At 42.2% G+C, this 13853-nt stretch overlaps 1 protein-coding gene across 10 annotated transcripts in view; it reads left to right on the top strand.

Annotated features, from left to right (window-relative positions):
• The window catches only part of OGFRL1 (opioid growth factor receptor like 1), an 88198-nt gene that overhangs the window by 66597 nt on the left and 7748 nt on the right, over window positions 1–13853 (top strand). For 5 of the 10 annotated variants that reach the window (XM_058834154.1, XM_058834160.1, XM_058834158.1 and 2 more), the window contains 5 exons: window positions 8496–8582; window positions 9101–9182; window positions 12210–12288; window positions 12379–12445; window positions 12589–12734. In XM_058834154.1, the coding sequence (XP_058690137.1) occupies window positions 8496–8582; window positions 9101–9182; window positions 12210–12288; window positions 12379–12445; window positions 12589–12734 (461 nt within the window). Of the gene's footprint in view, window positions 1–6827; window positions 7125–8495; window positions 8583–9100; window positions 9183–12209; window positions 12289–12378; window positions 12446–12588; window positions 12735–13853 lie in introns of those variants that run through there. The other 5 variants (XM_058834155.1, XM_058834163.1, XM_058834157.1 and 2 more) reach the window with 4 other exon arrangements.

Below are 13853 nucleotides of genomic sequence, written 5' to 3'. Positions count from 1 at the left end.
TAAAAACTCAGCTAAGAAAGAATGAGCAGAGTCTGTGGTCTTCAAATAGTGGCCTATTGGCAATATCTTTTCCAGGGACAGCAGGAGGTCCTAGTCTAGTCAAACTGAAGTGTTACTGCATGTGCATGCTCCACTTTCAGCTGACAGAAGTGGGTCAAACTTATGATGGCTATGTGTTGGTACTGATTCTGGTTGCACTCCCAGGGCATGCTCTGACTTTATGTCACCTTAAAGTGAGGCCCTTTAACCCAAGCAGAGCAGAATGGGATTCATTATTTGCTCTTCATTATGGATGGAGAAAGGGCTCTACACAACTTCTGCTGTGTTTAGGTGAGGAAATAAAGCACAGCAAATGACATACCAGGGTAGTGTGATGCTCTGATCTCCTTATAAAACCTTTCACACTTCTCTGTTCATCAGAGAGCCAAAGGCTGGCTATGCATTCAGAGACCACCGAGAAGGCAGTTTTCTTGTTCGTCTCCTTATCGTTTTGATCTTATGCATAAGAAATTCAATAGGATGTGACAGGAAGGTTAAAGCTCTGTCTCTTCCTAAAGAGATTTGTTCTCTTGAGTTCTGCATACCTAGCAACAGACACTCTGAAACAAGAGTCCTCTCAGACACTCACTGAAAATGTACTATATGATATGACCTGATTATAGATATTCTTCGTGCCAGGGAAAGGGATGCTCACCACCAGCTCAGCTGGATGCTCTCTCTGTTCTTATTGGAGCTAGATACTCAAAAGTCAGTATTTTCAGAAAACTTCAAGAGTGTGGGACAGGGTCATGTCATGTAATTTTTACAGCTTAAAAGTCTGATGTCTAAACCTAAGTTTGACTAGATCTTGGGTTCCTTTATAATCAGTAGATATGAACAATATTGTGATTTAGCTGACATATTTTAAATGCCTGTTTTATGATGATAAGGATTATCCTCTGGAGATTCCTATTTTTCTCTGCTGGAGTATGCAAGTATTGTGTGACTAGCTTAGGCTTAGCATCTACAGGTTAGATGCCTCAGGACATAAATTCCCCAAATGAGAAACCTTCTCATGAGGCTTCAGAAAGATGTCAGTCTCGATCTCTGTTTAATGATCCAGAGGAAAAAATCACACAGCTTTGGGAGGGTTGTGCCTACTCTGAGTACACTATGTCATGTCCCAGGTCTGGCACAGGTGCCTCGTTCAGCAATTCTAGAAGTTCAAGTGAGGAGATACTGTGTGCTATCAGGTCAGAAATGTCCATTTGCACATCAGTTGTCAGAGACAGTCTGTAGCAACCTTTCCAACAGAAATATGGAAGCTCAGGGACATTAGGGGCAGGATCAAGTTTGTAAAGAAACACCTAAATTTAGTTGTTTACACAGAAGATGTATGCCAAAAGATAACAAGGGTTGCAATAGTCAATTAGATAAATGGAGCTCTGGTCAATACAGACCAGCAGCTTTCAAAGTGGTTCAGCCAACCAACCAGACATGTACAGACATAGCTGGCCTATGCCTATATATGATAAGCATTCACGTAATAGGTGCATAATTTCCTTGGAGATGACCTAGAGTAGCCAAAATGTCTTCATGGGGCTGGCAGCTACACCATGGGACCTCCTGAGCCTATGGAGCACTAGCGCCCTTCTGCAGCAGAAGATGGATACACTAAGGGGTCTCCAAAGTCACTTGGATGCCTGCATTTGGGCTTCTGCATCACACTTTCAGTTTGCCTTTCAAGGAGAAGAATTTCTTACTGAGTTCCACTGCCAAAATTTCTAGCTTGCATGGTGCAGTCCATGAGCCCTTCAGCAAAACTTAATGACATCACCTTATCCTGTGTGGTGAACTTCTGGCAAGTGAATGTCATTTATTATCAGTGATGTCAGGCCGCTGACCTGCTGATGCACTGTAGACAAGCCCACTACAGAAGAGCAGGTAGTGCCAAGCTGGGTGGCTGGTTCCGGTCTATGACAAGGGTGATGTAGGATTCCAGCTATAAATCCAGGGTTTCTGCACAGCAATTCACTTAGACCATGTTGCATCCAAGAACAGGATCAGTTTCCTCTCAAGAAACTGGCTGCAGTCTTACACCCTATTTGAAAGACAACAAGCAGAATCTTTGAGCCTTAAGGACTACACTGAGACTGCCTCTCTGACCACCTAGACAGATCATTTTAAAGTATAACAGTCTTCTATTAATTTGTTCTGAAGTGACCTTTTACAGACTTGTACTGCAGGACACTCCAATAAACATGGCTTTAGTTAAGGTCTTCAAGTTTGTAGTCATAGTCATAACCAGGCAAAAATGAGAGAACTTCCACTGGTTTTACTGAGCTTAATACACTGATCTGTCATGTCTAGCATGATTTATGTGAAGTCTTTTCTTCTCTGTAAATTCATTTCAGATTTCAATAGAAACAAATTTAGGCAAATATGCAACCTGACTTCTGAGTTTACAGTTAGTTAATCATTTCCAGTGACACTCACTAGAGGGAAATTATGGAGAACTTTATAAATTAGATTCACCTTCTATAGCTACTACATCAAGTTTGGCATTTAGCAATCCGGGGCATTACTGGACTAAAGAAGAGAGTTAAAATTCACCATAGTCAAAAAATAAGCAAATGAGGTAAAAAACACCATTGAAATACCAGTCACCTACAGCTACTGCATACAAAACATTGTCATACCTGTACAACTTTGAAGACTTTCCCAAATATATGTTCATGTCCAAATATATTTGGACCCTTGTCTGAATGTATGTAAATAGTACTGTAGCTCCCAGACATTTCTGTCATATCAATGCTTTTCTTCATTTCCTACATCTACCTTTGTATGTTTAAATATCCACTATGAATCATTTTACATTAGCTTGACTAGATTTCATTTTACCAATGTTATTTATTTTACCTTCCTCTGTCATTTATCAAAGCTGTTTTGTAGTCTACTATATCCTCTACGGATGCATAATCCCTCCCAGCCTTATATCACCTCAATATTAGGTTAGTAAGTCTCTCCACAGTTGTTAATTGACCTCTCTGGTATCCTATTCAAAGCATCCTCCCAAGATAATGGGATAAAGTATTACAATTACCTCTTTTTTAATAATTTTTAAACAGTTATCACACAATATACATGCAGCATTTGCTTTGAGAAAGCAATGTGGTTTCCACTTTGAAATCCTCATAAAACCATGTCCTCATAAAAGAAAAAAACCCATGGTTTTGACTAATCCATGCTGTTTAGGATGTATATAAATGTATATAATCAGAAGAAAAATGCTTATTTTTTATAAGTGTTATGAAAGTCTGTACTTGATGTACGGTGTTTGCAGTCCCTTAGGTCTTCAGTTGTTTGTCATCTGTGTTATGTGACAGTCAAACTACTTGATTGAAACAGGTATTCCTGGCTTTAGCACTTAGTCATCTTCCATTGTACAGGAATACTTTAGTGAACTCAAGTGCCATAAATTCACTACCTTTGCAAAAATGACTACCAGTTATGACTGTGAGGTAATGGAATTTATTTTTTTCTAATTAAGATATGTCATGTGGGAATCTGTTCAAGCTCTCAAATACTACCCTATAAAGCTAGAAACTCTTCATGAATCCTGACTGCCTCTAGTTCACAACCAAAACCAGCAATAAGCCACAACCCTGAAAGAGGACATTATTCACAGGAAAAATACATACACCTGCCAAAGGGCAGATCACCCACCCTTCTACTACCTGACCAAAAAACCCAAAGTGCCAGGGAAAGAAAAAAAAAAAAAAAACCCAATCCACAATGGCTGGCAACCTGGTGGGGAGAAAAAACCAGTACCAGCTCCTGTCTCAAGGAAAAAAACTAAAAATCCCACAAAAGTTCACACAGCTGCTCCAGCAAAATAGATGGGAACCTGATGAATCTCTGGAGTTGGTCCCCTCTTCACAGCAGGTGAAGCAGGTGGATTTGGTGTCCGTTCTCTCTCACTGGCTCAGCTTTTCTGAGGTCTGGGGCTGAGGTGGAGCAGCTCCCAGCCAATTCTTTTCCTGCTGGTCATTCTCTCAGGTCTCAGACTTAAAAACAAACCATACAGTACACTTCAGAAAAAAAGCCACCCAAGAATTGCTGCAGCAGCCTCTCCAAGGCCAGGGAAAGTAAAAAAAAAACCTTCTTGCCTAAGCTAACAAAATGTAAGTTAGCTAAGCAAAAAAAAAAGATGCAGTCCACATGGAACCAGGGATGCCTGGGGTGTGAGGCTTTGAAAAAACCCATGGAAGAGCCTTAAGGCTCCCCCTCCCCACCTTAAAGCTACAGCAACCATTTCTGGGCATACAGCAAATGATAAGGGAATAGACTACTCATCATAAAATCACCCTCAGACACCCATCTTAATCAATATGGGCATCATATTGATTAACCTCCAGTCATCTGGGACCTCCCTGGTTAACCAGGACTGATAGTAAATGATGGCAAATGTCTTGGTGAGTTCTCCCACCAGTTTATTTGACTCCCAGTTCTTATCAGTACTCTGAGATCCATATCTTTTAAAAATCCACCTAAAATTCTGTTATGAGATTCGGTCGACAGCTTTGAGACTTGGCTGACAGCCTTGCTCTTCAGGTAAAACTGAGCTTCCTATAATGACGTGCAGTTATTTGCACAAGAAATTGAGCTTTCTTGCAGGAAGATCTTTAGTTTGTGGGATTAACTGCCATGCAAACTGAATGTCATCAGAACCTCCCCCTAATTTTTGATGCACATACAAGGCATGATTTTGAGGCTCCACTGTCCATAATATGAACATAATCCCAGTGAGGGAACATTGAGAAAAGCTGTAGCAGGAGCGAGGGAGCAGAGAGCTGGTCTATACTGGACCAGTAGATGTTGTCCAATGGAAGTGGCTGGTCCACAAGTAGTCAAGAAAAATGTGTTCCAGACACCAGAATTTCTTAAGTCCCTTCAAACTATGCCAACAACATGGGAGGAGATACTGTGGAAGCAGGAAAGAAATTCTTTCCCCCAGATGAGGTCAAAGAAGAGGGGACTCTCCAAAAATACATAAGCATGAGTGTTATAAGTGACTCTGTTCCCCCAACTGCAGCCCTAGCATCTAGTCGTACTGCTTGCCCTCTTATAACCTGTCTTGTGCCTCCTTGATGGGGATTTTTTGCTTTATTAAAATGATGCCCACTGGCAAAAAATGAGACTGAACTTTCCTGTATGCTACATGCATTCCTCAATATCACATATCAAAAAAGTTCCAGTAGACCTTGAAAACCTACAGGGTTGGGGGTGGAGGGGACATCTTGGCTTGGGCCACCAGCTTTGATCTTGGACTGAGTGGGAGTAGCTGGATCCTGAGGAGGGAAGCAGCTGGCATGGTGGTGACTAAGGGGTATTGGAAAGGCTGAGCAGGCTTCCTTGATCTCTATGAAGAACACAGGAGAAGGAGAAATGTCTTGGCCTAGGCAGGTGATGATGGGAGGCAGCAGGGGCATGGCAGCAGGGGTAGACTGCACTGTCTCACAGCCTCAGCCGTTCGGCTGTGAGTGTATCTAGGTGAGCTGCTACTGCAAATACACCTGCCTGAAACAAGGTCTGACAAACCAGGGCATTCCCAGTAATTTCTTGTGTTTGGTGTCAGCGTGTGCAGCTAGCATGCTTCAAATAAACCTGAAGGGGAGGGTTATGTACGAGGGTGACATGAGTGTATCTAAGCATGACACTGTGGCAACTTGGCTTCAAATAATCTTTCATTTTATAGAGAGGGGCTAGGGAAACAAGAATATACGGATAAAATCAGCTCTGCACTGATGAGCCTGACATCCAGTTAAAATGTTGGTACCTGCACTTGAAACAGATGCTAAAACATTCAAGACACAGTAGACAAAAAAAGGTACAACTTTGAGTGAGGGAATGTGAAAAGTAATTTTTGGCAAGATGCTGAAGCAGCTCAATCTGTTTGATTTGCCAAGAAGAGGACTGAGATGAGTTGATGATAATACACATCTTTAGAAGTGGTCACTGGACACCACAGAATTGTCTTTAAGGAGAAGGCAGAAATCCCTAAGTGTGAACTGAAGCCTACCAACCGTGGTTGGAAATGAGGACACGTTTTTAGACATGAGGGTTAGAGCAGGCACTGGAACAATGTGCTGTCGACTCATCGGGTCTTTGCTCCAGGCAGCGTTTCTGTCCAAAAGGCATGTACTAGCCAAATACAAAATACACTGTCACTGCCCCTTCATCTTGGTCCTTGAACATCGTGTCAGTTTCATCCCCAAATTCGCAGGAATTTAAGAAGCAGCCAAAACTGGCTTGTTACCACAGTATTGTCCCCCCCATTCCTGTCTCCTCTAGTACCTGTATACTCCTTGGGTTCTACCTTAGCGCAACCGTTCCCACGTCTAGTGGACAGCCGGAGCTTGCACTCAGCGGGCGGCACGACCACTTCTGTCACCCAAAGCACCTCCTCCCCAGACCACTGCTCTGGGGCAGTCGCCATCGCCACTCTTCTCGATGAACACCCACACCCACTTGCTTTTCTCATAAGCGTTCAGGGGACACCGCGGTCGCCTCCGGGAAGTGAAATTCCCTCGGGGCGCACATCCTCGGAGGGGAGACTGGCACTCTCCCCTCGAGCACGGCTTGCCCGGTGCCAGGGAGGCGGCGGGCGGGCCCCGAGTCGCCCCCCCCGACCCCGCGGTGCCCGCCGCCAGGGCTGGCCGCGTGTTTCTTGTGGAAATCCCGGAGCCTCCAGCTCCGCCCCGCGCGTGTCCGTGGGCTGGGGCCGGGCGGGGGAGCAGCCCCGGCCGCCGCCGCCCCGCCCCGCCATGCCGCAGCCGTAGGCAGCCCGCGGCCGCTCCCAGCCCTCGGCCTCCGCGGCCTCCGGGCCGATGGGCAGCCTGCTGAGCGGGGTCAGCTTCAAGGAGCCCACCACGGTAGAGGACTGCGACTCCACCTGGGAGACCGACTCGGAGCCCGAGGCGGCGGAGCCGCGGCGGCAGGAGGGGGTGTGCGCCGCCGCGGGAGGCGGGGAAGAGCCGCCCGAGCCGCCCGCCGCCGACTGCCGGCCCCGGGAGCCGCCGCCGGCCCCGCCAGCGCAGGAGGACGCGGAGCGGGCAGAGGCGGACGCCGCCAGCCCCGAGCAGGTACCGGCAGCGCCGGACGCGGCCCCGCCTCGCCCTGCCCTGCCCTGCCCTGCCCTGCCCTGCCCGCGGGCCCGGCGGCCGAGCCGCGCCGAGCCGAGCCGAGCCGCGGTCCGGGCAGCCCCGCTGCTCTGCGGCACTCGCGGGCCCGGAGCGGCTGGGGATAACCCAGCGCTGCATCTCCTCTAAGCCCGTTTTACTCTCTCCACACCCCTCCCCTCTCATTGTGGGGAAAAAATCGAGGCCTTGGAGTCGACGTTCCCGCTGCTGCCGTTTCCAGGGGAGGCTATGTTTTAAATTAAATGGAGCATTTAACATGGCCTCTTCATTAAATAGGGTGAAAATCTGAGTATTTGGTCCTGTGTGGCAATGGAATTGTGACTTCTCGGTGGGTGTGACGAATTTTCAGAGCGAGTTTCTCTTCTTTAGGAAGCTTTGTAAATGCCGAGCTTAAAGAAATAAAGTGTTCTTTTGACAATAATTTTATCTGAGTTGTAATACCGTGTACGGTGGACCAGCTGGGTCTTTTTTTAGGTTGCTAGATATATCATGTTTTGGTTCAGTGACCATACAAAATTAAGCAAGCCTAAGCGTCTTTCCCATTTCTGCTTGTTACGTGGTGATACTAGTCCCGGATAACCAAGTGTCAAGGGGTGTTTCTTGTTCAAGCAAGTGTGTTTTGCCGACAGGTATGGTCAAAGCTGGTCTTGTGAAAGGAGGGATGAACATAGTTGCTTGTTTGTCATTAATGTACAGTTGATAAGCCACGGGATGGGCAAAAATAGCAGCAAGTGCCCAGTGCAGTCCCGGAGAACTTCCTCTTTTAAGCTTGACTTTAACCTATTACATGTATATTGCAAGGAGTAGAATGAATTTTTTTTAGTAACTATTCATTTTCTTCCATAGAGTGCAATAATAGCAATTAGGTCTATGTACATGTGATTTTTTTATTATTTTTATTTTTATTTTTTGCAAATAGTATGATTTCCTCCTCAAAATTGGTGGTGTCTCTGCATTTTCAAGTTCAGTTACTTGTTTCATCTTGTATTAGCACTTACCATATTACTTTGAAGCCTCGCATTTGGAAATGACAATCGGACTGTTGCTTTAATTCAAATTCAGCCTCACTGGAAGGACAATTTATAGCCTTGCTTTTGTATTTTAGATTATTTTTTTAACTTAGGTTTAAAGTGTGTTCTGTTAAGTATTGAGAAGGGAAATTTTCAGTGTTTGACCAAACAGTAGGCAAATACATGCACTTATGTTTGTTTACATGGCTGAAATCCATAATGGAAAGTAACTATTTTAATATTATACAAATATGCTATTTAGGGGGTTTGTGTGTGATGCTTATCTGCTTTCTAACTGTTTCAGAGTGCTGATGGAACTGAGCTGACAGCCAAGCCAAAGAGAAGCTTCTACGCAGCAAGAGATTTATACAAGTACCGACACCAGTATCCAGTAAGAATATTTTATGGTTTAAAATTGCCTTTTCAGTAAAAAAACATTCTTAAACCTTTGTGTTGTCCAGTAAATATGAGAAATGAGAACCAAAAAGTTGATACGGAGGCATAACATATGCGAGTGGGAGAGAAGCAATGTCTTTCTATCCTGGGCAAACATGCAAACACATGGTATGGGTAAGCCTGGGAAATGTGGTAGGAGCCCAGGAGAAGGCTTGTGCCTTGGATATCAAAGTTGGTAGATTATAGAGTATGCCTGACTGATTATTTGTCTCTCAGGTTCCTTCAGACTGGAGGGAGAGTTCTGCTATGTTTGCTGCTGCCTCAGTAGGAGAATGTACCAGTCAGAAAGAACTTTCAGATCCTTAAACTGAGTCTTGAGTATGAGTAGAACTCTGTGGTTCCTAAAACTCTGAAATTTTTTGTCCTTAAATTATTCAGAAAGCCCAATATCACTTTCTATCAGCCTGCAAAAAACTACTAATACTATATAATGTCCTATTTCCCTTCTTTTAGCAGAACTTTAAAGATCTTCGGTATCAAAATGACTTGTGCAATCTCCGGTTTTACAAAAATAAAATCCCATTTAAACCTGATGGTGAGTAATCTGTGACAATAACAGTGATAACAAAAGAATGCTCACTAATGATAGTAGCAAATTGAAACAGTGGTGATAATTGAGGCAAATTAAAGTTGTATAGTAATATACTGTAGAGCATGAACCACCCATGTCGTAGTAGTAGCACATGGATAAGCACAAGTTTGTGCTTAAAACAGTGTTAGCATTCACTAGGAAGGTGGTGCTTTTCTTAGACATTATCAGCATGAAGTAGTACAAAGCATTGTTAGTACCACTGTCTTGTGGCAATACATTCATTAAACAAAGAAAAAGTTCTTCCACTATATTGCACAAACTTGCTGTTTGAATAGGAGTGGCAGTAATCTATGGGTGTTATCCCTAGAACTGTGTAAGGGGAAAAAAATGTGCTTTAATCTTGTGTGAGATTATTGTAATAACGATAATAAAGCAATTTCTCAGTGTCCTTAGTGGTTCTGGTAGTGGAGCAGGAACCTTGTATGCAGCATTCTACACAAACACAGGAGAAGCTGAAAGATGATAAACCCTACTCTAGAGAGTTTGCAGTCAGCATGAGAGACAATAGGATAGCAGACAGATTGGGAAGCAGGAGGAGGCAATAAAGCAGTCTTAGTTAGGGTGGTGGACAGGAATCTCAGCACACAAGAGCTTAGCCATTAGCAAAAAAGACAAACTGAAGGCCAGAAATAAGATTTTCTGAGTTTTAGAAGAATGATGATGAGGTTACTTTGAAGGTATTCGTAGAAGGATCCTCTCAGCATGAGAGCAGCTTGGTAGGAAATAGTGAAGTGTACATTGGAGTGCAGGAGTGAGATGTGTAGGCTGCCTCTGAGGCAGGATCCTGTTGGAAACAGGATCAGTCTCATAGCAACAAATGGGTTCTGATAAGGTAGTAAGGGACAGGTCACAAAGGCTTTGGAAGTGAAGGTGTGTAGTTTTTGTTTGATGTTACAGGGCAGGGTTCCACAGCGGAAGGATGCAAAGCAAAAAAAAAACGAGAGTGTGAAAAAGTAACAGTCTAGAAAGTTAATCTTCCCAGCATTCGGGGTAGCTGCATTCAGCAACATTCAGAGTAGGTGTAAGCATGACAAGAAAGCACTTTTCAAGGTCAGGGAAAAAAAAAAGTTGAGATGCAACTCAACTGTGTGAGAGTTCAGATAGGAAGCTGGATGGAAAAGAATGTAACATAGAAGGTTATCAAAATGTACATATAGGGAAGTTGAAGGTGAGAGCTGTTTATAGACAAGATAGTGGTAATACCCTTAGCAAGTGAGAAAATAACTCAGGTTATGAAAGAAAGATAAGACTTTTGATTTAACTGGCTTGAGCTTTATCTAGATACCCATAGGCAGATGCTTTTAGTCAGTTTTAGTTTGACTGCAAGAAGAAGTGGGTCTGTGAATTGCCAGTAAAGCAGTAGCAGATTTGGGAGATGTTACACAGAGAGCAGATAAAGAAAGAAAGTGAAGGGCACTGAGGTCTGTGTGAAACTGGGGACCATATGGCTCTGAAACTAGAAGGCAGAAAAAGGTTGTGGGGAAGAACTCCTTTAAAGCCCAAAATGAAGGAACAGTTCAAGAGGATTAGTTACAAGAGGAGACAGTAATGGAAGGCATAGGAGGGCTTCACTCCCAAAATTTGTAAATAACATTTCTCTTTCTATTCTGGGAGAAAACCATGTCAAAGGTAGTTGATAAGCCATGGAGGCTGACACGTTGTTGGCTGTGAGCTCTGGTTATGCACAAGTTTGTATTGAGAATGGAAAAGAGTAACCACCACCTTGACCCAAGTCTGTGGATCTGTGAGAGTGTTCAGAGGGAATCTTAGCTATCCTTAACTAGTCCTTAGGTTAAGGACTGAAATACTGGAGAATGTTGTTTAAAAAACCCAAAACATTTCTGGTGCAATACTAGATCTGGTTTTGTTCCATGACCTACAGATTTAGCTTGTGATTCTAGATCAGAGCTGGCCTGTTTGTCTCTCTGCCCTGGGACTGAGCAGCACGTTTTCCAGTACTTGAAATATAGGTTGGATTCAATGCAGCAATGGTGAAAGATCCTCTTTCCAAGGTCCTTTTCCTACACTGGAAACCCCACGTACTTAACAGCCCCTTCGACTAGCTGCTTTCTTCACTTCTTAAATAAAAGTATCAAATGTGTCCTCCTTTGCCATTGAGACCTAAATAGAAATTTTCACTGGGCAAAGAGGCATCTTAAATATATAGTAGGAGACTATATACATGGGGCTCTGGGTTTTTGAGGCTGTTCCTATGCTATTTGACTTTGAGAGACACTGTGCAGCTCTTGTTGGTTTCAGAATAGAAACAGATGAACACAGTGCTCATTCACGGAAAGATACTGTACGGCTTTGGGAACAAGGTTTTTATGTACTTTGTGTAGTACCTGGAAAAGTGCCCTGGCCCTTGACTGAATTTCATGAGCACAGTCTCAGTGTAGTGCTTAGCCACCATTAATTAAGAAAGATTTCCAATCATAATGGTATTTGAAGCTGGAGAGATTCCTGGTATGAGAGAGCTGAGGCTTAGAAGATTGGATAGATAGATAGATAGATAGATAGATAGATAGATAGATAGATAGATAGATAGATAGATAGATAAATGGATAGCTGCAGAATTTTGTCTTGTAAAAGCAATGACAGGTAATTCACAGTGCAGTATTTTATGGAAGCAGTTTGTTAATTCCCAGTCCATGTGATAAAGGGATCCCATGGGAACTCTTAGATATATTTTACATAGGTTGCTGTCACATACCCTCACTTGTTAGTAACCCAGTATAAGTCAGCTGGTTTTGTTTATATTGACATTTTATAAATACCTTATTTTTAATTAAGTTTTAGTAAATTAGTTTTAAATTAAAATTTATTTATGGCTGTAATAGGCCTTATTTCACATATGTATGTGAAAGACAAAGTACATGTTCTATCATTATTTAAACATGCATGTACTTTATGTAGCTGAGTGCTGGTTTTGATGGCTACCTAACATTTTTTCAAATTATTTTTATGCAGGGGTTTATATTGAAGAAGTCCTAAATAAATGGAAAGGAGACTATGAAAAACTGGAGCATAACCACACTTACATACAGTGGTTGGTCAATTATTACCTATTTCTGTTTCAAAGCATTAATTCGATTAAATGTTCTTATACTGAGCCATAATGCACTTATTCTTTTAACAGGCTTTTTCCACTGAGGGAACAAGGTCTGAACTTCTATGCTAAAGAATTAACTACATATGAAATTGAGGTAATACAAATTGATCTCCATACAAACCATCACAGTAATTTTAAATACATAACTGCTTTTTGTTATGTAGAGCTGTCTTATACAATGCAGAAGTACTTGCTTTAGTGCCACTTAGAATTTTGGCCATATTCTTTGTCCATTAGGAATTCAAGAAAACAAAAGAAGCAATTAGAAGATTCCTTTTGGCTTACAAAATGATGTTGGAGTTTTTTGGAATAAAACTAATTGATAAAACTGGAAACGTAGCACGAGCTGCTAACTGGCAAGAAAGATTTCAGCATTTGAATGAGTAAGTAATGACATGCACTTCACTTGCTAGAATTGCTATAGAATCTCTTTATGCTTTTGTTTTCTAGAGAAAGCAGAGATATTTTTTCCAAAGACTGCCAGGAAAAAAAAAAAGGAAAAATAAATAGTTGATGCCTGGTTTATGCCTCTATCTGTATGTTACTCCTTCCCCTTTTTTGATTGTGTTTCTCACCCATTACCGGTTGGATTGACATCATTGAATTCTTTGAAAACACAACTTTAGATGGTGCTGAAGAAGATACTAGCTCCAAACTAATTTGTCATGGTACTGAATTTGTTTTCACCCAATCCCAAAGTGCTGCTTCTTACATGGAAAAAAAACAAGTGGCTTATCTTTGTTTTTACATTTCTTTTTGAGAAAGATCAAATTCTCCACACCTGTATGAAAGTTAAGTAACAAGATTTCTCTCCCTCCTCAAAACATGAAATACTTTGTATTTAAATATTTTTAACTGAAATACTGACCTGGAAAAGCTTAAACATGTTATGTCAAACCTTGGCCCAATGTTCAGAAAATTATATCAGTTGCTTTTCATTGGTATAGTGTGGATCCTAAGTTTGCATTGAGTTTTGTCTCATGCAGATTAATTGTGCCAAAAGCTCTTTTCAAATCTTGTGCTCACTTTCCTAATATCTCAGACCTTAGAGCTGCAGATTGTTTTCTTGCAGCAGTTTGTTCTCCTGTCACAATAAAAGCTTGTAGGTACAATTGCTGATGAATCCAGGTGAATAGTAGGAATAATTTGTTAATAATTTTACTTAAACATTGTATGAGCCAATATGGGTGTGAGCTCAGACTCAGGCCACAGTTAAAACAGGTTTTCAGGAAGCCCAAACATTACTTCGTGGTTTCACTCCTGTTCTTTCCAGTGAAAGCTACAGTTTTAAGTCAGGATTTGGGACTTTCTTTATGTAATTTTATCCATCTAAAATTCAAACATAAAAGTTTTACTGCATACTAAGGTGTGCTTTACAAGGGAAAGACCTTTTCACAAGCACTTCCAGAAGGCAATTTGTTCATTTTCTCTTAGATATTTCCTACAACAGTGGGACTTACTCTCCAGAGATGCCTGTTTTTCCTCTAGCACTGACTGTATCA

This window comes from Poecile atricapillus, chromosome 3, assembly GCF_030490865.1.
Source record: "Poecile atricapillus isolate bPoeAtr1 chromosome 3, bPoeAtr1.hap1, whole genome shotgun sequence".
In the NCBI taxonomy this organism is placed as follows: Eukaryota; Metazoa; Chordata; class Aves; order Passeriformes; family Paridae; genus Poecile; species Poecile atricapillus.
The sequence above is the reverse complement of the archived record's forward strand: the minus strand, read 5'-3'. Positions and strand labels throughout refer to the sequence as shown.